This window comes from Aquarana catesbeiana, linkage group LG02 (genome assembly GCF_042186555.1).
Source record: "Aquarana catesbeiana isolate 2022-GZ linkage group LG02, ASM4218655v1, whole genome shotgun sequence".
Lineage (NCBI taxonomy): Eukaryota > Metazoa > Chordata > Amphibia > Anura > Ranidae > Aquarana > Aquarana catesbeiana.
In genome coordinates, this window is record NC_133325.1 from 500,020,695 (window position 1) to 500,047,791 (window position 27,097).

The 27,097-nt window shown below is 43.0% G+C and overlaps 1 protein-coding gene across 4 annotated transcripts in view; it reads left to right on the top strand.

Annotated features, from left to right (window-relative positions):
- Positions 1-27,097, top strand: part of KCND3 (potassium voltage-gated channel subfamily D member 3) — an 856,217-nt gene that overhangs the window by 672,020 nt on the left and 157,100 nt on the right. For all 4 annotated transcript variants that reach the window (XM_073615736.1, XM_073615735.1, XM_073615734.1 and 1 more), the window contains exon 4: positions 2,880-3,042. In XM_073615736.1, coding sequence (XP_073471837.1) covers positions 2,880-3,042 — 163 coding nt within the window. The remainder of the gene's footprint in view (positions 1-2,879; positions 3,043-27,097) is intronic.

Sequence of the window (27,097 nt, forward strand, 5' to 3'; positions counted from 1 at the left end):
GGGGTGGGTAGTGGGGTTCCCCAGGGTTCTGTGCTGGGACCAATCCTATTTAATTTGTTCATAAACGACCTGGAGGATGGGATAAACAGTTCAATCTCTGTATTTGCAGACGATACTAAGCTAAGCAGGGCAATAACTTCTCCGCAGGATGTGGAAATCTTGCAAAAAGACCTGAACAAATTAATGGGGTGGGCGACTACATGGCAAATGAGGTTCAATGTAGAAAAATGTAAAATAATGCATTTGGGTGGCAAAAATATGAATGCAATCTATACACTGGGGGGAGAACCTCTGGGGGAATCTAGGATGGAAAAGGACTTGGGGGTCCTAGTGGATAATAGGCTCAGCAATGGCATGCAATGCCAAGCTGCTGCTAATAAAGCAAACAGAATATTGGCATGCATTAAAAGGGGGATCAACTGCAGGGATAAAACGATAATTCTCCCGCTCTACAAGACTCTGGTCCGCCCGCACCTGGAGTATGCTGTCCAGTTCTGGGCACCAGTCCTCAGGAGGGACGTACTGGAAATGGAGCGAGTACAAAGAAGGGCAACAAAGCTAATAAAGGGTCTGGAGGATCTTAGTTATGAGGAAAGGTTGCGAGCACTGAACTTATTCTCTCTGGAGAAGAGACGCTTGAGAGGGGATATGATTTCAATTTACAAATACTGTACTGGTGACCCCACAATAGGGATAAAACTTTTTCGCAGAAGAGAGTTTAATAAGACTCGTGGCCACTCATTACAATTAGAAGAAAAGAGGTTTAACCTTAAACTACGTAGAGGGTTCTTTACTGTAAGAGCGGCAAGGATGTGGAATTCCCTTCCACAGGCGGTGGTCTCAGCGGGGAGCATTGATAGCTTCAAGAAACTATTAGATAATCACCTGAATGACCGCAATATACAGGGATATGTAATGTAATACTGACACATAATCACACACATAGGTTGGACTTGATGGACTTGTGTCTTTTTTCAACCTCACCTACTATGTAACTACTACTATATATTTGGTGCAATAGACAACGGGAGAACAAATCTGCGGGCGCAGATTGGCCAGATAGGGAGCCAATCAGCGGGTCTGCGATCGTTCCCCAGAGAGGCAGAACGCTATTCTGACAGGGCAGTACACAGTGATCTTGTTTTCACCCAGTCAGTCCATCCCCCACACAGTTAGCAAGCACCCCCTTCCCTGCCAGTGTTAACCCCTTCCCTGCCAGTGTCATTAGTACAGTAACAGTGCATATTTTTAGCACTGAGCACTGTATTAATGTCAACGGTTCCCAAAAAAGTGTCAAAAGTGTGAGCTAGGTGTCCGATTTATCGGCTGCAATGTTGCAGTCCCGCTAAAAATCGCTGATCACTGCCATTACTAGTAAAATAAATAAATAAATAAAAATGCCATAAAAATATCACATAGTTTGTAGATGTGATAACTTTTGAGCAAAATCAATATACTCTTATTGGGATTTATTTTACCAAATATATGTCGCAGAATACACATTGGCCTAAATTGATAAAGAAATTGGATTTTTTTTTACATTTTTTTTTTTTATTGGATATGTTTTATAGCAGAAAGTAAAAAATATTGTTTCTTTTTCAAAATTGTTTCTAGCACAAAAAATAAAAACCACGGAGGTGATCACATATAACCAAAAGAAATGTGTATTTGTGAGAAAACAAGGACATCAATTTTATTTGGGTACAGCGTCGCACGACCGCGCAGTTGTCCATTAAAATAATGCAGTGCCGTATTGCAGAAAAATGGCCTGGTCATAAATGGGGGGGGGGTAAAACCTTCTTGGGCTGAAGTGGTTAAAAACGACTTAGTAAAGAGCACTCAGTAAGCCCTAGAGACCAGTCAGACTCCATCTTGTACTGATCTGATTTTTAGAGTGAATGATTACAATAGGTTCCCTAATGCAAAACCATAGCTACAGCACCCCACTTCCCTCCCTAAAAACTCCCTTGGGTCTTTTTTTAACTTAAAGAACACATCTTGTAAGACTTTATTCTTGCAGTCTTCAGATCAGTCCAGTGAAGTCACAGGTCCTCCCTCTTCTTAGCTAGTATTATTATATAGGATTTATATAGCGCCAATAGTTTGTGCAGCGCTTTACTCAGTAGGCAATGGTAGACTGTCCTTCCTATTGAACTGAGCAGCACTCATGTAATGACATGTGAGCACGCTCAGTCAAGAAGTACTGTGCACCCAGGCTGTGTGATGATGCACCCTAGCAGGTGTATCCACGACAGCCTGAGCCTACAGGAACTGGATTGGATGACAATGCCCATCATTCAACCTGTGAGATGAGTAGCGCTGGACCTCAAAGTAGTAAGTTTTCAGAGTACAAGTCTTCCAGTGATATTAGCCTATTTCTTTTTTATGTGACTATATAGGATTTTACATGGTACAATAGGATATGTTGTATAATTGTTTATCTAGTTTAGCAGCTAAAATAAAGTCAATTTTCTCTGTCTGAATATTGTTACTACATGTGGAGTTCCTCCACCATCATGAAAGTGTATTCACTTTTCCTTAAACATCAACCCCATGGGGTTGAGTTACTAGAAATACAGAGTGCAAAATCTGGTGCAGCTGTGCATGGTGCCCAATCAGCTTCTAACTTCAGCTTGTTCAATTAAGTTTGGTTTCTATGCAGAGCTGCACCAGATTTTGCACTCTCCAGTTTTAGTAAATCAACCCCTATGTACTGTTACTTGTTCTGTGTATTTGTTCTTTAAGATTGGGTAACATTCCACCATACCTCTGATCATATAATATTTAGAAATAAAACAAAAATCTAGACTACTGATGCCTGTGGGAGATGTACATGCAACAGTAAAAATAACCATTGATATCTCTTACTGTTTGGGCAGGTATGGAGACATGGTTCCAAAAACTATAGCTGGAAAAATCTTTGGCTCTATCTGCTCATTAAGTGGGGTCCTAGTTATTGCACTTCCAGTGCCTGTCATCGTGTCAAATTTCAGCCGGATTTATCATCAAAATCAGAGAGCTGACAAAAGAAGAGCACAAAAGGTCAGTAGTTAATTAAGACATATTGATTTATTTAATGTTAAAGAACTACAAAAAAAAAAAGAAACATGAGAGTTACAACCTACAGGGCACAAATGATTATGGGTATACTTGTAACACATACAGTATGTTGACATTAAGAGTTAAGCTGGCCATACATTATACAATTTTCTTGTACAATTTCTGTAAAATTTTTCTTCAGATTTACCTACTAGTATATAGTGCAAGGGCCTGCCTGATAAGATACAAATTGAGAGTGTTGTTTAGGGTTGGCCTCATATTACTGTATATGGTTTTGAACAAGAAAATTGTATAACATATGGCCAGCCTAAGAATAGTATTCTCAATTGTCCAAGAGAAGGTTCTTACCAAAAGCAGGGATTTTTAATGAGGATTTTTTTCCAGATCACCACTAAAAGCCCGTACACACGATACGAAAATCGGAAGTAAAATTTCGTCTGATGTCTGATGATTTTCGGATCGTTAGTATGGTCCTTTCGGCAGCCGATTCCGTTTTTTCATCCGACAATAGCTGGATGTGCAGACTATAACATTTTTGTCGTACATGAACAAGACTACGCATGCTCAGAAATGAAAGAATACATACAAAACTAGTGAACACATTACGTCACTTCTGAAGTTGTATTTTGTCATACGAGAATTTTCGGATGGTGAGTAACCTCTTCATTTTCGACATGAGACTAGCATGCAACAAAAAACAGACGAACAGTCATCCGAAATTCTGAACATGCGTGCAAGGCTTTACACTGAGTATTTGGTAGAATTCTGTGTGCTTCAAAGAAAGTTTGTCCTTCCTACATAGGTATTGACTCGGTTAAATTGATGATAGGCAACTCCTATCCTCATATTGATTAGTGGTTCCAAATTAATAATAACTACTGCAGTAGGGAACAGACACAAAAGATACACTCAGCATCTTTCCAAATAACTGTTCTGCTTTATTATGACGCAATTGAAGGGTTGTATGCACATGATTACGTAGGTATCACATTAATATTACAATTGTACGTTTATGGTAACAAGGGGCGTTACATAGGCAGGCTAATTCTAATCAGGACTCAAAAGAATGTAAACATGTATTAAAAACATTATTAGTGCTGTGTGCACAGTGAGGGCAGTGTGCGATACATACAAAATACAATACAATTATATACAGAACGTACAAATTTCCATTACAGTCTCCCCTCTTTTGATCAATATTTTGATCACTAACCATACCTGCTATCACCTTTAACCTGGAACCTCCAAACGCTTAGGTGTAGGTAGTCCTGGCCAAAGAGGCAAAAACTCCATTGTGGAGAAAATAATAGCTGAGCAACTTTTTCATTACCAAATGACTTTTCATTGTGAAAAACAAATGATTGATAAGACATATTTACAGAGTACTGGCTGTACACTCCTGTGGCCAGAATGGCCTTCTAGCTGAATTGTTGGCATGCTGACTTATCAGCATATGTAAACACAGACAATTCTACATAAAATGGAAGACGTACAAAAGACAAATATGACTTCAACATGGCTGAACTACTTTTCAAATATATATATCCCTTACAATTAAAGTAATTGAATAAAAAAGTACCCTAGACTGTGATCACAAGAGGGAAACAAATCAAACTCAGAGATTTCTTTAATTTAGTCATTTTTGCAGTGTCTGGTGTGGATCCAGGTGACTTTTCCTTCAAGTTTTGCAAAAACTGTACATGAAATAGATGCTGTATTGAGTCTCCAAACATTTCCTTATATATAAATGTCTCTTAACAATCCACAAGTCACCTGGCTTTAGTTTTAGATCCTTCCAAACTTTTAGGATCTGGAATTGGGGAGAAAACACATAAATTAGTTTGTCAAAAAACCTTAAAAGATCAGGAACATTCTCTGTGAGATCCGAATGGTGGACTTCAGCTGCTGAGACAAAATATAAGCAAGTGAGTAACACACTCCCAAACCAAATCCCATAGGGAGAGAGTCCAACATCCCCCTTAGGGGCTTGATAAAATATAAGAAAACATTCAGGCAAACGTTTTCTAGTTTCTTACTCTACTTTGTCCACTACATTGTAGACAGTAGGGGGTGTAAAAATAAAACCTTAAAACTTCTAGTAAGGACTCTCCTATAAAAAATGATTTCCTCTGTTACTCTCTGTACTTTCTGGCACTCTGTACTTACAAACTACTTCTGATAACACTTTTTACTGTGGCCTTTGCAGTAGCATTTGCCACTGGACATCCAAAAAACATGTCCATACAGACAAAATGCATACTTGTAAGATCCTGACTTGGGCATCTGGATATATCTTTTTTTGTGATCTCTGGAAGGGATGTTCAGCTTTTGGTAACACCGTTGGTAACAGGTAAAACAAGAAGTGGTATGTTATAAAAACAACTGTGGAGAACCCTGGCTCTATCCCATGCTCATTTACTAAGGCAGCCATAATTTCATGCGACTGATGACTCGGTTCATGTGTCAAGCTGGAGGGAAAAGAGTAGCTGGCAGACATAAATGATCACCTTTTCCAAAGTCCTGTTTCATAAGAAGTTGCCCCCTGTGGACCACTTGTTCTTCTCGTTCTGGGGTCCTTAAAGTTGAATTATTAATCCCAGCTATATTGGGCCAGAACTAGGGTGGAATCTGTGAGTTGCACAGACCCATCAAGTGTCCGGGGCTGTAAATGCAGCATCCTTAGTCACCTGGTCTGCTTCCATGTGTGAGTTTTAAAGTTAATATGGCTACCTCAGCAAGAACCTGGAAGGCTGAAAACAGCCGATCAAATTAACTTGGCATGCTTGGTTGGTTTACCTGCCGAAGTAAAAACAAACTTCTGGCCCTTTAAATGGAACCAAAAGCTCTCTATATCTCGACTATCTATATAAATATACACTCTTTTTATAGCTCACAGGCTTTGCTAAAACATGGAGCTCTGCTTCTTGAGCTGAGGAAAAAAGATCCAATGACTTTGAATACAGAGTATCCTTCTGGGTGATAAACTGCATACTCAAATCTACAAAAAATTTAATATCTGGGTCTTCAGGGAGTGTGTCCTGCACTGGGCTCACAGCAGCTGATTCCTATGTCATCAATTTAACACACGTGTCTTCCTTTGTCTCCAGCCTCCTCCAATAGAGGCAATAAGGTGCTGGATTCAAATGTACGCATTTTTCATTGTTAGATTTGTACATAAACAAACTCATATTTTAAACCTTTCATTAGACAAACATTTAGTTAGCTGTATATTTGCTGCGCAGAATGTCGGACCATTCAAAATTAAATGTTTGACCAAAACAATATCTAACTTTGTCTAATAGCACCTTTGCATAAAAGCTACAGCTCTGATATATCGGGGTGAACCATTTATTACTGGGTCCAGCTTGCATAAATATATTACAATGGCTTGTTTTCTATCATGCTATTTGTGTAAGAACTCCAGTTTCATGTTTCAAAAGACAACTTCTTCCTGGCAATATTATAATAAATGATAACAATACCCTGCGGTCATGCAGAGATGCCCATAAATCCAAAATATTCTTCTGCTTATACCACGGTACTTACAAGGAAAAGGGGCACATAATTTCACAATCCACACATTCTGCTTTGGATTTCAAAAATAAAAATAAATAAAAACAAAAGGACCAAGAATCTGTATGATGGACCAGAAAGCATCAAAAACTATAAAACAACCGGCTGCAGGTGGCATCTATCCTAACAGGGTGTGTGGACTTGATGTGATAGGTCTGTTATATTTAAATTTTATTTATTATTACTCTCACATCATGGACCGCACATCAAGTTATTATCAAGAACCTTGAAATTTCATTTTTGTAGAAAAACTTCTTATGTATCCCATCCATCTTAGCTTTGTTAAATATTATGGCAGCTTTATTCCAGATAACAACCTCATCTTAATCGTTTTTTTCTCTCAATAAGGGCTTATTGTATAAATGTAAAATTACAAAATTGTTATCTTAATCTAAACTAATACCATTCATTACAAATTTCCCCAATAACCTGGATTTCATTTCCAACCAAAGGTTGTCTAAACCAGTTTCAATATATCTATATTAACAAAATTGTTAAACTCATATTAGAAATTAATACTCATTATTACTTAATTTTACTTAATCTCCCTTTTTTAAATGCACTGTTTCCACTATCAAAGGATATTCAATTTGTGTAATACACGGTTAAATGTAACCTTCATTTTATCATGTTTGGAAAACAGATTCAAAAAATAATTGTGATCACATTGTTTACCATTAGATTTGTTAACCCGGCACATGTTTTGTCTAAAAAACTGGAATTGGCATGGTGTCCTTCCAGCTTATCACTGACCTCTCAGGGACATTCTTTCAGGAGAGCACAAAGGAGGGGGTCACATCTGCGTACATGACACACACAAGCAATAGAACTAAAGGTCCCAGCATTCGCACACACATACACCAATATCTCTCTAAAATCGCTTACATTTTCACTTTTGTACACAACACATGCATATCATTCTCTCACTTTCTTTTAACTCTTTAATATTTCCCTGCTTAAATTCTGCATTCCTTATTTTGTTCAGATATCTTTTATATCTAGCTTCTATGATCAGATGGGCAGCCAGAGTGCTCATCCCATCTTCCCTCTCTGACAACATATAAAGTATTCTGTTTTACCTCTCATTTCTCTGTTTCTGACTTTTACTAGTTGTAGTGCCTGACCCCAAATTCATCCCACAACTTAACATGAAAATGTCCCTTTCTGTCTAGTGTTAATGTCACCCTTGATCCATCCTGCTCACATAGATAGCTGTTTCTCTAGCTGTTTACTCTGCATGATTCTTAGTCTCTATGGCCTTTGGTAACCCAGTTACCCATTGTGGATCCATGTCCACTCTAACCATTAATCTAGGGGCTCAGTATAGGCAGAACCGCACCTTTGGTTCATATATAGCGCTCCTCTTGCACTGAGCATCTTAGAGGGGCTCTTACCCTTCATTCCCTTACTTAATTCGATGCCGATAATGACTGGCCAGTCTTCTCTCTTCTCTACGTGTGCCTATACCCTCTTGCCTCTAAACTACTTTATCTAGCAGATTTACTACATATACCTGTGAACAGCACTATTCTTCCCTTTCTTATCTATAACACTCCAATGGACAATAGACAGGGACAACATAACATATAACCACCAATCAATACAGTTCAATTAAGGGGAGTAAAATAGGTACCCTTTGTCCCGAAAATGCCTTACCGATCAAGGAAGTCTGATAACTCAAATGTAAGCAAAAGGCTTACCTCAGCCGGCTGATTATCAGAAATTCCTGGACCGTCTCAAGCTCCTCGTTTCGGATACTCAGGGTCACCTGGAATCCCCTCCTAAGGCAAAGCTCGCCATGCTGACTTGGTTAAATTGATGATAGGCAACTCCTATCCTCATATTGATTAGTGGTTCCAAATTAATAATAACTACTGCAGTAGGGAACAGACACAAAAGATACACTCAGCATCTTTCCAAATAACTGTTCTGCTTTATTATGACGCAATTGAAGGTTTTTATGCACATGATTACGTAGGTATCACATTAATATTACAATTGTACGTTTATGGTAACAAGGGGCGTTACATAGGCAGGCTAATTCTAATCAGGACTCAAAAGAATGTAAACATGTACTGAAAACATTATTAGTGCTGTGTGCACAGTGAGGGCAGTGTGCGATACATACAAAATACAATACAATTATATACAGAACTTACAAATTTCCATTACAGTATCATCACTTGTTCCAAATTCATAGTGTGACTTTTGCAACATTGATACTTTTAGTTAAGAAAACAAACATCTAAAATTTTTCTCAGTGTTAGAAAAAAAAGACTTACAGAGTTGTTAATTTTTGTACCTGGCACAAGTAAATATATCACATTTCTGTATTTGGAGTTACAATATGATCACTGTTGATTAATTTAGCTATGGTCGAAGTAGAAAATGAAAGTGAATCTATAGCCTTGTTCTCATGTTGGATGGAGTGGGGAAATAATAGAACCCGTGTTAGGTTTTACTATACAAAGATCCTTTAGAGAGATTTACTCTCACTTCCTGCTCTGGTGACACATTTTTACCATGCAGGAAATGAGAAAAATTCTCCAACAGCAACAGGTTAATGGAAGAATACTACATAGTTGTAGTTGGACCACCAAATCAGTCTAAGTAGACAGTCAGGTAGACAAAAAGGTAAAGCTCGCCTCTCACCACATCCCAAATAAACAACGAAAAATATTTAACCAAAAGGGGGGACCCAGGGGATTTTGTGGGTGGGAGGGAGATATGAAGTATAGGTATGTACAAAGGTGAAAGTCATCAAGGTATAATAAAAGAAATAGTACTTTATTCAAAATTGCACAGAAATAGAAAATTTTAAAACAATGAGGTATACAATAACTGCGATTGATCATAGACATAAAGGTTCTACTAGTGAAGAACTTATATATGAATGATACATATAGAAAAATCCAACATGTTTCGGAATATTTTAAGATGTAAATTCCTTCTTCAGGGATTTTCTGTGCAGTTGGAATATGTAGTCTGCAAAATGTATAAAAATGAAAACATACTAAACCCAGGTGCACAAGTAATAATCATATACAATCTAGTGGGCATATATATGTTAATTAGGGGGCTTGGAAAAATTGAGGAGAACCACATAGGGTAATAAAACACCAAAAAAGACTTACTAGTTTACACCGATTATAGTTGTTTGTAAGAATCAAAGAGGATAAAATGTTGGAAGATGATACCCTGGTCTCCCAGGTTGTGAGGTACACACGGAGGGGGTGAAGCAGTTTGGAATCTCAATCCATATATTTGTAAAGTTGGCAGACCATATTGAAGTGATTCACTCCAAGTAAATTACATAGATGGCCTCATCCCAGCAGGCAAGGTCGTAGGAAACATACCCGGCCCATGCGGTCCAAAGGAACGGCTCAATTGATATAAATGCCAAGTCCTAAGGTATAAAAATAGTGTGTATAGTCAGGTGTGCTATACCGCTATGTAGTATGATATGTAAACTATGTATGTAGCATATCAAGTGCAGAGGCTATAAGGGCTGATAAGACTAAGTGAGTACACCTCTCAGAGAGATCTATGAAATATTGGAGCATATACAAATATTCTAATCTATAACAACGGTCATGAAGTTAAATATAGCGAGCCTATTACGGTAGCTGCAGGAAAAAGGGGGTCTAAAGCCCATATATCATGTATAGGGACAAACTGTTTTGAAAGCTAAGTAGGTACATGGTTGCGCATGGAATATAAATGAAAATATATATTAAATTACATGTTCCTCACATTTGCTTAAAGCTCTGTGGTAGATGATTAAAGTATGCAAAACTCCTGAGGTGTAGATAGGCATAATTAAGAGTACTTACTTTGTAGATAAGAGTCCAGATACGTCTGCTCCAAAGGAAGAGTATAGGGTGTAAGACAGGGAGATAGGCATATTGCCGGAATATAAGCCAGCTGGCTGTGAGACAAGTCCGCCCCCAAAGGGGCGGAAAGTCTCACAATTGTAGATCTCATAGGGCGGAGGACGAAAACGAAGGGGAGGACTGCATAGATTAGGCGACACACCTCCCACAGCTGACTGCAGTGTCAGCAAAGGAGATGATACTGTCGCCCAATGCTCGTTCCCCCGGCACAGCGGCATCCGACACCACCGTGCCAGAGAGGACGATGACGTCAGATGTCAAAGCGCCGCCGACATGGAAAGAGGGACGCAGCCATGGTGAAGACGGGAAACCGCCGCACAGCGCATGCGCGGACGGCGGAACCCGGCAAACCACTGAGCGTCCAAAGTAAGGCCCCACACATTGGTGTGTGGAGCCTACCCGTGCCGGGGGACAACGCAGGGTGGGGAAGAATCCCGACCAATACCTGGACTAGGCTGCTCATCTAGATGAACATCAGTTAGTTGCGATGGATAGAATAATACAACTGTGGGAGATCAGAACTGGTGGCTAAAACAAGAGAGAAAAAAGTACATACTGTATTTATTGGCGTATAACACTCACTTTTTTACCATGAAAATCGGGTGCAAATAGCGTGTGCGTGTTATACGCCAATACTTCAATTTTAGCTGCCTCGGAGGGGACAAGGAGGGGGGCCGGACTAGCGCTGTCAGATTACATACAGCGAGAATCTCCTGTTTACTTGGCAGCCTCTGTAATAGGAAGTCCTGTCTCCTGGGCCGCCATTGGACCACTGTTCTGTCTATCATAGGAGATTCTCTTTGTATGTAATCTGTCGGCGCTCGTCCCGCCCCCTCCCTGTCCCCTCTAGGCTGCAGGTGGACGTCAATCAGGCTGCACTGATGGCAATGGTGAGGCTGCTGCATTGAAGGCAATCGTGAGGCTGTATTGATGTGGATTGATGAGGCTGCAGATGGGCACTGACCCTTATTTTTCTCCAAAGTTCCTTATTTAAAATTTTAGTTTTTTTCCTAAAACTTCCCTCTTAAAATGAATGTGCGTGTTATACGCCTGTGCGTGTTATACGCCGATAAATATGGTAATTAGAGATCATTGGTATGCAGTATATAATGTAGTACAAGGCAATAGGATGAGTTTATACTGTTATATTGCATTTCCAGGATTTTCATACCATATACATGATCTGAGAATATTACATGAAACTTGTATTGACTGTAATGACACAAAAACAGCAAATAACAATACATTTAAAGCCACCATTGCAATAATAATTTTCCACAAGAAGATTATATGATGGATACATAACAATATTACATTTGGAGAGAGTGATGGAATAAGATAAAGGAAAAAGAGTAAATGGAAAAAATTATTGTAAAGGGAATGAAAATTGGAAAAAATAGGCAATGACAGAATGGGGTATGAGGGTACCTACATATCACCCTCATATCCTCTCTCGCTGGAGAAGCAATTTGTTTAAATCACCTCCTCGAGGATTCTGGTGTAGCCGATCCAAGACTAAAACTGATATCTTTGGAAAGGTTTCACCATGAACTATGGCCGACGACACCTCAGGAGTTTTGCATACTTTAATCATCTACCACAGAGCTTTAAGCAAATGTGAGGTACATGTAATTTGATATATATTTTCATTTATATTCCATGCGCAACCATGTACCTACTTAGCTTTCAAAACAGTTTGTCCCTATACATGATATATGGGCTTTAGACCCCCTTTTTCCTGCAGCTACCGTAATAGGCTCGCTATATTTAACTTCATGACCGTTGTTATAGATTAGAATATTTGTATATGCTCCAATATTTCATAGATCTCTCTGAGAGGTGTACTCACTTAGTCTTATCAGCCCTTATAGCCTCTGCACTTGATATGCTACATACATAGTTTACATATCATACTACATAGCGGTATAGCACACCTGACTATACACACTATTTTTATACCTTAGGACTTGGCATTTATATCAATTGAGCCGTTCCTTTGGACCGCATGGGCCGGGTATGTTTCCTACGACCTTGCCTGCTGGGATGAGGCCATCTATGTAATTTACTTGGAGTGAATCACTTCAATATGGTCTGCCAACTTTACAAATATATGGATTGAGATTCCAAACTGCTTCACCCCCTCTGTGTGTACCTCACAACCTGGGAGACCAGGGTATCATCTTCCAACATTTTATCCTCTTTGATTCTTACAAACAACTATAATCAGTGTAAACTAGTAAGTCTTTTTTGGTGTTTTATTACCCTATGTGGTTCTCCTCAATTTTTCCAAGCCCCCTAATTAACATATATATGCCCACTAGATTGTATATGATTATTACTTGTGCACCTGGGTTTAGTATGTTTTCATTTTTATACATTTTGCAGACTACATATTCCAACTGCACAGAAAATCCCTGAAGAAGGAATTTACATCTTAAAATATTCCGAAACATGTTGGATTTTTCTATATGTATCATTCATATATAAGTTCTTCACTAGTAGAGCCTTTATGTCTATGATCAATCGCAGTTATTGTATACCTCATTGTTTTTAAATTTTCTATTTTTGTGCAATTTTGAATAAAGCACTATTTCTTTTATTATACCTTGATGACTTTCACCTTTGTACATACCTACACTTCATATCTCCCTCCCACCCACAAAATCCCTGGGGTCCCCCCTTTTGGTTAAATATTTTTCAATGGAAGAATACTAGAACCCCTGTCAGTTTTGTTGTTGACTGTTTCCCATTTGAAATTTCCCTCCCCTTCTGTCTGGTAAAAATGGTGTCACCAAGGCAATACGTGAGGATAAATGTTTCTAACTAAGCCCTGGATAGTAGTATAACCTGACAGTGGTTCTAACCTTACCTCACTATGTCCCAAACTTAAGAAAATGGCTATGGATATACTTTAAAGGAGAAGTTTAAAAAAATGGCTATGAATATACTTTAAAGGAGAAGTCCAGCCTGAGCTTGTTTGGCTGGGCTTCTCCTATGGGTCACAGGAGTGCAATTCGTTTTGCACTCCTGTGACCTGTCTCAGCAGAGAGCGGTCTGAAATCCGCTTACTACTGACGTCACCAAGATCAGTCCAGGCACCGCGTCATCATGAAAATGAAGTCTGGATCTGCCAGGTGCCTGGACTGATGCCTGTCTCGGCCTCTCAGTGATTAACTGAGACGGCCACTCCCCACCCCTCCACAGCACAGGGCTCCAATGAGCGTGGAGGAGCAAAGAGAGCTGCTGACTGACAGGCAGCAGCTCTCTGCTCGGGGAGCCGAGAGAACATGACCATTGGTGATGTTCGGTGGCTCGGTTCTCAGTGCTGAGGCGGCGGGGGACAGATGCAGCATCCACCTAGGTAAGTATATTTGGCAAATAAAAAAAAAATACATCTCTTTTAAGTCTTGGAATTATTGCAGGGAAAAAAGCCAACCTAGTGGGCTACAGTTTTTTTGTTCATGCAGTTTTGCACCAACCCAACCCACTCCATTCTCTTAGTAATATCATGACCTAAGAAGTTCTTTACCTTAACTGTTTGTTATAGCTGAATTAAGGCCAAATGGAGATACTGACTTGGTGTTCTTGATCTTATGTTAAATGCATTGGAGATGCCTGAGAACAAAAAAGGTCAGAAAGTGCTGAAGGGGCTCTCTCAGGCCTTTCCATTGCACAAAAACATCAGCCTACAGAAGTAAATTCTGGACACTAGTGCAAAAAATAAATTATTCTCCTGAACCCGCTAATATGCACCACTGGGGGTACTTCAAACATTACTATAGTGATATTCCAAGTACCTACTCTCTTAACCACTTCAGCCCTGGAAGGATTTACCCCCTTCCCGACCAGAGCACTTTTTACAATTTGGCACTGTGTCGCTTTAACTGCTAATTGCGTGGTCATGCAATGCTGTACCCAAACAAAATTTGCGTCCTTTTCTTCCCACAAATAGAGCTTTCTTTTGATGGTATTTGATCACCTCTGTGGTTTTTATTGTTTGCACTATAAACGGAAAAAATCCAAAAATTTTGAAAAAAAATTATATTTTCTACTTTTTGTTTTAAAACAAATCCAATAAACTCAATTTTAGTCATACATTTAGGCCAAAATGTATCCGGCCACATGTCTTTGGTAAAAAAAAAATGGCAATAAGCGTATATTTATTGGTTTGCGCAAAAGTTATAGTGTCTACAAACTAGGGTGCATTTTCTGGAATTTACACAGCTTTTAGTTTAAGACTGTCTATCTCATTTCTTGAGGTGCTAAAATGGCAGGGCAGTACAAAACCCCCCCAAATGACCCCATTTTGGAAAGTAGACACCCCAAGGAAATTTCTGAGAGGCATGTTGAGCCCATTGAATATTATTTTTTTGTCCCAAGTGATTGAATAATGACAAAAAAAAAAAACATTTACAAAAAGTTGTCACTAAATGATATATTGCTCACACAGGCCATGGGCATATGTGGAATTGCACCCCAAAATACATTTAGCTGCTTCTCCTAAATATGGGGATACCACATGTGTGGGACTTTTTGGGGGCCCCGAAAACCAAGCACCGCCTTCAGGATTCCTAAGGGTGTAAATTTTTGATTTCACTCCTCACTACCTATCACAGTTTTGAAGGCCATAAAATGCCAAGATGGCACAAACCCCCCCCCCCCAAATGATCCCATTTTGGAAAGTAGACACCCCAAGCTATTTGTTGAGAGGCATGCTGAGTCCATGGAATATTTTATATTTTGACACAAGTTGCGGGAAAATTACAAACTTTTTTTTTTTTTTACACAAAGTTGTCACTAAATGATATATTGCTCAAACATACCATGGGCATATGTGGAATTACACCCCAAAATACATTCTGCTGCTTCTCCTGAGAACAGGGGTTACCAAATGTGTGGGACTTTTTGGGATCCTAGCCGCGTACGGGGCCCCGAAACCAAGCACCGCCTTCAGGATTTCTATGGGCGTAAATTTTTGATTTCACTCCTCACTACTTATCACAGTTTTGAAGGCCATAAAATTTCAAGATGGCACAAACCCCCCCAAATGACCCCATTTTGGAAAGTAGACACCCCAAGCTATTTTCTGAGAGGCATGTTGAGTCCATGGGATATTTTATATTTTGACACAAGTTGCGGGAAAATTACAAACATTTTTTTTTGCACAAAGTTGTCACTAAATGATATATTGCTCACACAGGCCATGGGCATATGTGGAATTGCACCCCAAAATACATTCTGCTGATTCTCCTGAGTACGGAGAATGTCCTAGTCTGTGCAGTGCTGTACCCTACGCTAATACTCAAGTGTGTGGTAGCGTTCAAAACATTCACCAATGCAAAGACCAGGATTGTCAGGACAGGAGGGACAATAATAGCGGGTGTCACGCCTATATCCGTGCTTTCTGCAAACACAACATTTTCTTTGGGGGGCTCGTTGGATAGGGGTACGCGGGAGGGCATAAGGAAAATGCCTCTCATGCAGCCAGCTTACTGCATTTGGATTGGGAAGGTGAGGTGGAGCACCGTCTGGAAACAGAAGGGCTCTGACGATCTCTTCCTGGAATTTAAGGAAGGATCCAGTCCGTCCTGAAGCTCTGTATAGAACATGAGCATTCAACAAAGCCAATTGAAATAAGTATACAGACACTTTTTTATACCAGCGTCTGGCCTTACGGCAACTAGGTACGGCACCAACAACTGGTAGTTGAGGTCCACCCCTCCCATATTGAGGTTATATTCGTGGACACAGAGGGGTTTCTCCACAACACCAGTCGCCGTAGTAATTTGGACCGTCGTGTCTGCATGAAGGGAGGTAAGAATGAAAACATTCTTATTATCCCTCCACTTCATAGCGAGCAAATTATTACACTGCAAACAGGCTCTCTCCCCCAGCCTAAGACGGGAATCTACAAGCCACTGGGGAAAGCCCCGGCGATTAGGTCGCACGGTGCCACATGCTCCAATCTGATGATCAAAAATGTGACTAAAAAGCGGTACGCTCATGTGATAATTGTCCACATATAAGTGGTACCCCTTTCCAAATAAGGGTGACACAATCTTGCCAGCGCTTCCTATGTAGTCAGGGCAGTTTGTCGGCTCTACGTGACTATCTTTTCCCTCGTAAACCATAAAACTACATGTATAGCCTGTGGCCCTGTCACAGAGCTTATACATCTTGACCCCATATCTGGCACGCTTGCTGGGAAGGTACTGTTTGAATGACAAGCGGCCAGAAAACTTAATCAGGGACACATCAACGCAGACAACTTGATGGGGAGTAAACAAGTCTGCAAAACGTTGGTTGAAGTGGTTTACGAGGGGCCGAATTTTGTAGAGCCTATCGTATCCAGGGTCTCCATAAGGATGACAGAATTCATTGTTGTTGAAGTGCATGAACCGCAAAATCTGCTCGTATCGTGCCCTGGTCATGGAAGCAGAGAACACGGGCATATGGTGAATTGGGTCAGTGGACCAATATGACCGCAACTCACTCTTTTTGGTTATGCCCATGAATAAAAATCAAGTGGCGTAAAATCAACTGTTTCCACATGAATGCTGGGTTGGCCAGTGAATGGGGGAAGTACGGGTGCTGCAGAAGTGGTGGATTCCCAATTCGCATTGGCGAATGCAGCAGGAAGGGCACTATGGGCACGACGGGCCTGTGTTCGTCTTCTTGGTGGCAGCGGGACACTACTTGTGCTTGCCACCTCACCAGCTTGAACTGCACTTATGGGACTCGCCACGTCACCAAGTGTTACTGCAGTGCTGGATGTACGACCAGGGTGTACTAGACCGCTGGTGCTTGCCAGTTCACCAGAAGGAATAGCGGCGCTAGTACTTCCCTGCGGTTCTTGCACCTCAACAGCAGAAGAAGAAGTTCGGGGTCTGGTACGCCTGACCTTGGCAGGGACCACAACTCCGTCGTCAGAGCTATCTGTCATGGAGCCGCTGCTGTCTACAGGTTTGTATTCTGAGCCTGAATCTGACAGATGAGTGACTTCCTCTTCACTATCTGTCATGCTCAGAAACGTGTAGGCCTCTTCACTAGTGTACCTTCAATTTGCTATTTTGGGCTCTAAATTTAGTGGTACACTAGTGAGACTCACAGGCAAAAAAGTTCCTGACTGTTAGCGACTGATTCAAAACGCTACCAAAAAACTGTTAGCGATCGCAGGGATCGGGCCTGACTCTGCGAACGCTGCAGTTATGTATTTAGTGTTTTGTAAGTGACAGTGATCGATCGATACTGCACTTGGGTGGGCTGGGCAGGGCTGGGCCGAGGGGCAAAACACAGGTGCTAGCAGGTATCTGGGCTGATCCCGCTAACACTGCATTTTTGGGGACCCTAAACTGCTGGGGACACTAGTATAGATCTGATCGGATCAGATATTGATCCGTTCAGATACTATACCACTAAGGGAGGTGTATGCTGCGTGCGTGGGTGTTAATGGTACTGGCGCTAACCTGACGCTGCCTGGGGTGACGCAGACCTTATCTGACCCTAAAAACTTAACTTATATCACCGCCATGCAATTAGGGGGTTAAACCTTTATTGGGTAATAAACGGTGAGTGCCCTGAAACTATAAAAAACAAACTAACTAACCAGCGTCACCCGTAACACTTATACGGCGATCACTGGCGAAAGGGTTAACTAGGGGGGCAATCAGGGGGTTAAAACCTTTATTAGGTAGTATATGGGGGTCCCTGTCGCTATAAAACACTGACGGCGAACCTATATACTTACCTCCCTAACTAGCGTCACCTGTGACACTAATACAGCGATCAGAAAAACGATCGCTTAGTGACACTGGCGACAGGGGGTGATCATGGGGTTAAAACTTTATTAGGGGGGTACCCTAGACCTAAAGGGGGCTAACCCTAAGTGCCCTACCACTTATAACTGTCACAAACTGACACCAATGCAATAATCAGGAAAAAAAAAACTGCTATTGGTGCCACTGTGACAGGGGGTACAGGGGGGCGATCAGGGGGTGACTGGGGGGTGAAAAGTGTGCCTGCGTGTTCTACTGTAAGTGTAGTGTTGGTGCAAACTCACATTTATGTCTTCTCTCCTCGGCGCCAGAACGAAAAGACCGACTCGAGGAGAGATGAAATCACTTCCTCCGCTTCTGTTTACATTGTCATTCGCCAGGAGCGATCGCGAGGGGGTGGCCAAGAATGAGTGGCCTCCCCCTCACCTCTGATCGCCCCTGTCCTGAATCCGACCGCCGCAGGCCCCCGGGGCGCGGGCAGGCAGAGACGTACAGGTAAGCCCATATGCCTGCCCGTGCCATTGTGCCAACGTACATCAGCATGCAGCGGTGGGCAACTGGTTAATGAGAATGGCAGTTCACAGCAGAGCAGACCTTAACAACTCAGTTTTCTGTAAAATGTAGCACATACTGTAGATTACAACAAATACATAAGGATAACAACAGCACACACCTAACTAAATAAATTAATTTGAACAGTGCAATGTATTGCTAGGTTCAAGAGTGTCAAAACACTAGTCCAGACTGATAAGGAATTGCTTTGCCTGTTAAAGGCAATTGGTATGACAATATACCTGACACATACCCCTCCTTATCGCACATTCTCAACACTCCCTTCCCTTGTACTGAGAATTACTGATAGTGTGAACATGGATGGATTATGGAGAAGAGAAAATGGGAAGGTTGTGTTGTAATCAAGTACTGCTGTATTCAAGCAGAACTTGATATTTCAATACAGCAGAGACCGTGTTTTCAGCTCAATATAGGAAGTCAGGATTTCTGGCATATCAATGAGAATTTTTCTGTATGTGCAGTGTTTTAAAGAGAGAAAACGTACAGAAATGTGCATGCATTGTCACTGCTCTCCCATAAATTATTTCTCCACCAGATATTCCGTTCTCGGCTGGTGTCAGACACTAAGTGCAGTGACATTACACCCTTAGTAATGTGACAGTGCTTGAGCCAAGCAATTGGTTGCTAGACGAGAGCACAGTCTCATGCTCCCCCATACTCAGAAGTACTGGGTAATTGTGTCAGCTGAGGCAGTGGAAAAAGTGTCATGAATATGGCAGCAAGGTGAGCATAAGTAGATTAAGAGGGCCCTGAATGTGCAAGGTGACAGTGTCACTTTAAGGTGTTTTATTTATATGTAGTGGGTGTCTCACTCTATAACTTGCAATCCCGCCAAGCTGGCCAGAATGATGTACACAGGCTTTCCAGCTTGAGTTAGGGAGAGCTGCCTGCTAGCAGTTGTAAGGGGGATTTTTCACACCCTCCTTCTTTCTGTTTTCACTGACTGAGTTAATGTAATGTGAGCTGACACACACAGAGCTCTGCATTCAGTGGCCTCTATTGTGCCCCTATTGGCCATAAGAGAAAATTAAATTAAGGGCACAGTTACAACAGCCAATGGAAGAGATTGTACTGCTGGGAGAACTGCAATGGATTCTGGGACAAAAAAAATGGCCCCATAGACTGGTATACAGGGAGAAATACAAATTCCAGCAGAGTTTGCTGACAGGAAAGTAAAACACTCCATTTTGTGTCCTGAGGTAAAGTTCAGTCAGCCAAGAGGGAGTAAAGAGACCAGACCTGAGGGAGAGGTGCTGTCTCTCAGATGATCTCCCCACGTGATTAATGCCTCCACCTTGAGTTGGGACGTCCAGCCTGAGAGAGAGGGATCCCAGGTGAATATTGAAGCGCACCTCCACCAACGGTCAACCGTTCCAGTGTGGGGGGATCAGTCGGGTCGCCATGAAAGTCTGCCTGTTCCAGGATGTGGGCCCTGATCTCAGGATTTGGTGAGAGGGTATTTCTGCCCATCTGCAGGGAACAGAGATATTGCACTACAGAAAGAGTTATTTGAACACTGTATACAAACATCATTGCTGGTAGTCATCTTGCTGAAGTAGTACTACAGGGATAAAGGATAAGGCTATCCATTTCTGTGACAATGTATACAGACACCATTGTCCTCTCACCTTGTTGAACAAAATCCTGTTCATTTCACGTGATAATCTGGGCCAGTTATATTGTTTGCCCTACTACCCAGGAGTTAAAGTGCATCAACGAAAGTGGCTAGCTGAATACACCAAAGCTTACCTTTTCTTCAAAAAGGACTAAAGCTGTCAGGGTAATACGGATCCGCACACATATATTCAGGGCTCTGCATATACATTGGGGGGGGTGTGGGACAATTTATCTATAAAGTTAAACCATTGTTTGTTGACTTGGTAAATAGGTGTGTAAGGTTGGGCCTGTGGTGATAGAGTGGCCCCCCCTCCTGAACCGTACCAGGCCACATGCCCTCAACATTGGGAGGGTGCTTTGGGGTAGCCCCCCAAAACACATTGTCCCCATGTTGATGGGGACAAGGGCCTCATCCCCAAAACCCTTGCCTGGTGGTTGTGGGGGTCTGCAGGCAGGGGGCTTATCGGAATCTGGAAGCCCCCTTTAACAAGGGGACCCCCAGATCCCAGCCCTCCCCCTGTGTGAAATGATAAGGGCCTACCATTTTACAAAAAACTGTCAAAAATGTTAAAAATGACAAGAGACAGTTTTTGACAATTCCTTTATTTAAATGCTTCTTCTTTCTTCTATCTTCTTTCTTCTATCCTCTATCTTCTTTCTTCTATCTTCTATCTTCCTTCGGTTTCTTCCTCCATCTTCTTCTTCTGGTTCTTCTGGTTCTTGCTCCGGTGTTCTTGTCCGGCATCTTCCTCCGCGGTGTCAGCGTCTTCTTTCCTTCTTCTCCTCGGGCCGCTCTGCATCCATGATGGCATGGAGGGAGGCTCCCCCGCTGTGTAAAGCTTCTCCTCTTCTGACGGTTCTTAAATAATGGGGGGGCGGGGTCACCCGTTACAAAACCCAGCCCCCTTCTGACGTCACGGGGAATGCCACAGTGAAGTCCCCGTCAAGTCCCTGTGTGTCAGAGGGGGGGCGGGTCACCGGGTGCCCCCCCCCCCGTTATTTAAGAACCGTCAGAAGAGGAGAAGCGTCACACAGCGGGAGCCTCCTTCCATGCCATCATGGATGCGGAACGGCCCGAGGAGAAGAAGGAAAGAAGACGCCGACGCCATGGAGGAAGATGCCGGACGAGAACACCACAGGAAGAACCAGAAGAACCAGAAGAAGAAGAAGATGGAGGACGAAACCGAAGGAAGATAGAAGATAGAAGAAAGAAGATAGAAGAAAGAAGAAGCATTTAAGCATTATTAAAATCACTGCTCCCAAAAAACGGCCGTTTTTAAAACTTTTTTTTGCATTGATCCATGTCCCTTGGGGCAGGACCCAGGTCCCCAAACACTTTTTATGACAATAGCTTGCATATAAGCCTTTAAAATTAGCACTTTTGATTATTCATGTTCGTGTCCCGTAGACCTTAACGGTGTTAGCGCGTTCGAACAAATTTTTTGCCTGTTTGCAAGTTCTGGTGTGAACCGAACAGGGGGGTGTTCGGCTCATTCCTTATACACTGTTACTGTCTGTTATGCTTCCACAGAAATATAGCAGTAAAGACAATTTCTGTGTTTTATCATAACATGTGTGTTTATCATTGGTCATTGCACTTACACTATTGCCAGGTGTGCCGGAGGGGCTGAGAGTGTTATTAGGGTTGAGAGGCAGAGTAACGGACTAAACAAACTTAAGCAGCTCCTTCGGGGGCTATATCAATATATATATATATACATACACTGAGCAAAATTATAAACACCACATTTCTGTGTTTGCCCCTATTTATCATGAGCTGAACACAAAGATCTACGACTTTTTCTATGTACACAAAAGGCCTATTTCTCTCAAATATTGTTCAGACATCTGTCTAAATCTGTGTTAGTGAGCGCTTCTCCTTTGCCGAGATAATCCATCCATCTCATGGGTGTGGCATATCAAGATGCTTAGATAGCATAATTAGACAGCATGATTAGACAGCATGATTAGACAACATGATTATTGCAAAGGTGTGCCTTATGCCGCGTACACAGTCGGACTTGCCAACAAGACAAGCTCCGTCAGCATTTCCGATGGAAAAATTTAGAGCATGTTCTCTATCTAAGTCCATCGGAAATGCTGACAGAAAAAGTCTGATGGGGCATACACATGGTCGGATTATCCGACCAAAAGCTCCCATCCGACTTTTTCTGTTGAAAATTCCAACCGTGTGTATGCGGCATTTGGCTGGCCACAATAAAAGGCCACTCTAAAATGTGCAGTTTTACTGTATTGAGGGGTCAGGGGGGTCCGAAAACCAGTCAGTATCTGATGTGACCACCACTTGCCTCACACAGTGCAGCACATGTCCTTCCCATAGAGTTGATCAGGTTGTTGATTGTGGCCTGTGGAATGTTGGTCCAGTCCTCTTCAATGGCTGTGCGAAGTTGCTGGATATTGGCAGGAACTGAAACACGCTGTCGTATACGCCGATCCAGAGCATCCCAAACATGCCCAATGGGTGACATGTCTGGTGAGTATGCTGGTCATGCAAGTGGGATGTTTTCAGCTTCCAGGAACTGTGTACAGATCCTTGCAATATGGGGCCGTGCATTATCATGATACAACATTAGGTGATGGTCGTGGATAAATGGCACAACAATGGGCCTCAAGATCTCATCACGGTATCTCTGTGCATTCAAAATGCCATTAATAAAATGCACCTGTGTTTGTTGACTGTGGCATACGCCTACCCATACCATAACCCCACCGCCACCATGGGCTACTCGATCCACAACGTTGACATCAGCAAACCACTCACCCACACAATGCAATACGTGCTTTCTGCCATCTTCCCCAGTACAGTGAAAACCGAGATTCATCTGTGAAGAGAACACCTCTCCAAAGTGCCAGATGCCATTGAATGTGAGCATTTGCCCACTCAAGTCGGTTACAACGATGAACTGCAGTCAGGTTGAGACCCCGATGAGGACGACGAGCATGCAGATGAGCTTCCCTGAGACAGTTTTTGACAGTTTGTGCAGAAATTCTTTAGTTATGCAAAGCAATTGTTGTAGCAGCTGTCCGGGGTGGCTGGTCTCAGATGATCTTGGAGGTGAAGATGCTGGATGTGGAGGTCCTGGGTTGGTGTGGTTACACATGGTCTGCGGTTGTGAGGCGGTTGGATGTACTGCTAAATTCTCTGATACACTGTTGGAGATGGCTTATGGTAGAGAAATGAAGATTCAATCCAAGGTCAACAGCTCTGGTGGACATCCCTGCAGTCAGCATGCCAATTGCATGCTCCCTCAAAACTTGTGACATTTGTTGCATTGTGCTATGTGATAAAACTGCACATTTTAGAGTGGCCTTTTATTGTGGCCAGCCTAAGGCACACCTATGCAATAATCATGCTGTTTAATCAGCATCTTGATATGCCACACCTGTGAGGTGGATGGATTATCTCAGCAAAGGAAAAGTGCTCACTAACACAGATTTAGACAGATTTGTGAACAATATTTGAGAGAAATAGGCCTTGTGGACATAGAAAAAGTCATAGAGCTTTGCGTTTAGCTCATGATAAATAGGGGCAAACACAAAAGTGTTGCGTTTATAACTTTGCTCAGCGTATAAATACAATCAAAAGTGTGCCTATTTCAGGATGGAGAAGGTGGGTTTGAACATAGTGAAGGGGTTAAAGGTGTAGTGGTGATAGAATGTGTGTGTGTGTGAGGGGGGGGGGGGGATTAGGTTCAGGAGCATTAGATGTAAGGAGTAGGATGCGTTTCTGGCAGGGATAGGGCAACTGCAAGGGGAAGGCATTTATTAAGAGTATGGGGAAAGAAGTGTGCACAGGGTTGGAAAAAGTGTGCAATAATGAAGGGGGGCATGTAGCTGTAATAGTGAGAAAGGTAATTACAGGGGGGCGTGGCCTGCACATGGCCGAGTGAAGTCGCCCTTGGTGGGAGCTCCCGGCCCAGCCCTGCCATCCCCGGCTATTTACACCATTAACACCGGCATGCGATTGGCAAAAAGGAATAGGACGAAAGCAGCTACTCTGGCAACTCGATCCAACACCCCTGAGGGTGACCTACATCATTATTTTCAGCTCCAGAAACTCTCCCCGAGCGCGAGAGTGGGGGTGCCACGTGCTGTCCCAATGGAGGCCCAGGCTGCAGACGCAGATCTGGCATCTCAGGGCCCTTCAGCCACATCAGAAGGCTATTTATAAACTCCATCAGCCACATCTCCCCACTCCACAACTACCGGGAATGAGCCAGCTGGACCAAGACATCCAGTCCTTACTACAGGTGCTCCCCACATGAACGGACATAGAGGCTTTGATGCTCAGACTGGAAGAAACACACCAACGGGATATACAGGAGGTGCGAGAGGATGTGACTGCCCTCACTGACCGAGTGTCTACAGTGGAAGCGTCTTTTGCTGTCCTGGAGGGACGAGTGGCTGCATTGGAGCAAACCCGGGATGTTCAGCAAGACCAGACAACTACACTCCAGCTCCACCTGGAGGAAATCAAGGACTGGAGCCGCCGTAACAATCTGCGGCTCTGGGGTCTCCCGGAGGCTACGGGAATGGAGAGTCTGGAAGAGACGGCAGTGGCAATCTTCCGCAAGCTATTGGGGACTCCCTCTGCGACGATAGAGAGAGACAGGATACATAGAGCCCTGGGCCCCAGATCCCGCCAGACGTGGGGTGTAGAATCCACCGCTACACCCAGAAGGAAAGCATCCTCCATGGAGCATGGGAGCAGGTGGAGGTGGACTTTGACGGAGTTCCCATCCGGATCTTACCCAACCTGTCCCGGGCGACTCTGAAACGCAGGGCTCTTTTACGCCCCATCCTGGAATTAGCAAGGCAGTGGTCACTTTTAGGAAAGAATCCAGTGCCTTTACCCTACATGCACCAACAGAACTGCCAGCACTGTTTTCCTTCCTTGATACTGCTCCCATACATGTACCAGATTGGCTCATGTATCTCCCGCGCCCCACCGGCAGACAGGGCATCTTTCCTTACCGGGGCCTGACGCCCACCCGCAGCGACACAGGAAATGTTCCCGAGCACCCTCTGGAGACGGAGCATGTGAGTCCTAAACCAAGCATCCTCTAAGAACACCCTTTTCCCCTCCCCCATTGGCCGCTTATGGCCCTATGCTAACTCCACCCTTTAGATACCCAATGCCAATCTATAACGGGCTCTCATGCGGCACCCCTATCCTTGAGGTCAGCCCCTTGATATGTCTGACCCCCCCAGAGGAGGGTTTTGGGTCCCCCCCCCCATACCCCATCTGCTTTTGCCACGTGGATTGTTCTATACACCTCGTAACCACCTGCAATGGTGGGTCCCATGTGGAGTCATATCCAACAAAGGTCAGCAAACTCACTGAGGGACACCCTCCGTTGCTGAGCGGAGGGGGGGGGCGGACTGCGGGAGGAGGGGGGTCTCCGGTTAATGTTGTTGTCAGCTCTAGGGGGTGTTTGGTTTGGCCGTTAACACACTCTACTGACATGCTGAACATACCCGAGGTCTCACACCTGCTGTTTCCAAGACATGGCCTCCGGAGGGACAACACGACTGCCGAACGGTTGAATTGTACCTGTCTTACAGTGTATCAGAGGAGATTCTATGTATATACTGAACTAACACTGTGTTATGCCCAGTACAGGTTTGATGGTAGTGCTTGCGTTGCTGATGTACATGCCTTAAATGTTAACTGTTATGAGATTTACAAATATGAGCCATAAGAAACCACCTAACAAGGAACACGCAGACCGTATTGTCACACCATGGACAAGCCGCATGGGCCCCCATGTGGAGACACCTCCTTTCAATCAGAGCCTCAGGTAGGACTTTGATACATGACCTCCCATGCTCGCTAAACCGAGGAAGGGACGTAATGATTAAGACGGGAGGTGCCCTGATACGGATAATCCCTGTACAAGTGGAAGCCGACACAATATCTAACGTACCCCCTCCAATCTGTATTAGGTTGGGAAGAGGGGGAAACACCCCGGAATTGAGCCTGGGGAGGTATATGACTTAAAGGACCAGGGACATACACTTTTGTGGAGACCCCATCTGACATACCCACCACACCAACAGAGACACTGGAGTGAGCTACCCTGCAGGGGAGGCGGAAAAACCTAGATAGCAAACGGAGAACCAGTACACCTATACAAACTAAAAGCACGGACACGGGCACCCCCCCATTTTTTCTTTTACTTTTGGGGGAAAGCGGAAACGCGGCGCAATTGACGGAGCCTTATGCGGTTCTGAAGACGGCGGCGGAGGCGTGTTTGTGGCCGGGGGAGAACCTCAGAAATACATTGGCACTTTTAAAGTTAGCTTAAGCTACTGTTTGGTAAATGCCTTACAGTACCACAAGTATTGATACTAATGTTGATTGCATGCCGATAAAGTTATGTTATTTTACTACAGTTAACAGGGGGTAGGTCAGGTGGGGGGACCTCTTCCTGGCTTTGTCTAGACACTCCTCTACATAGGAATATGCTTAACTCCCAGTCGTTTACTGTCAAGCGTCATAGCAAAAATTTGCTACTTGTTGTTTAGAACAAAGTGGTTGTATTTTGTGGCAACCTCTCATTTCTCAGGTACACCTGACCCCGG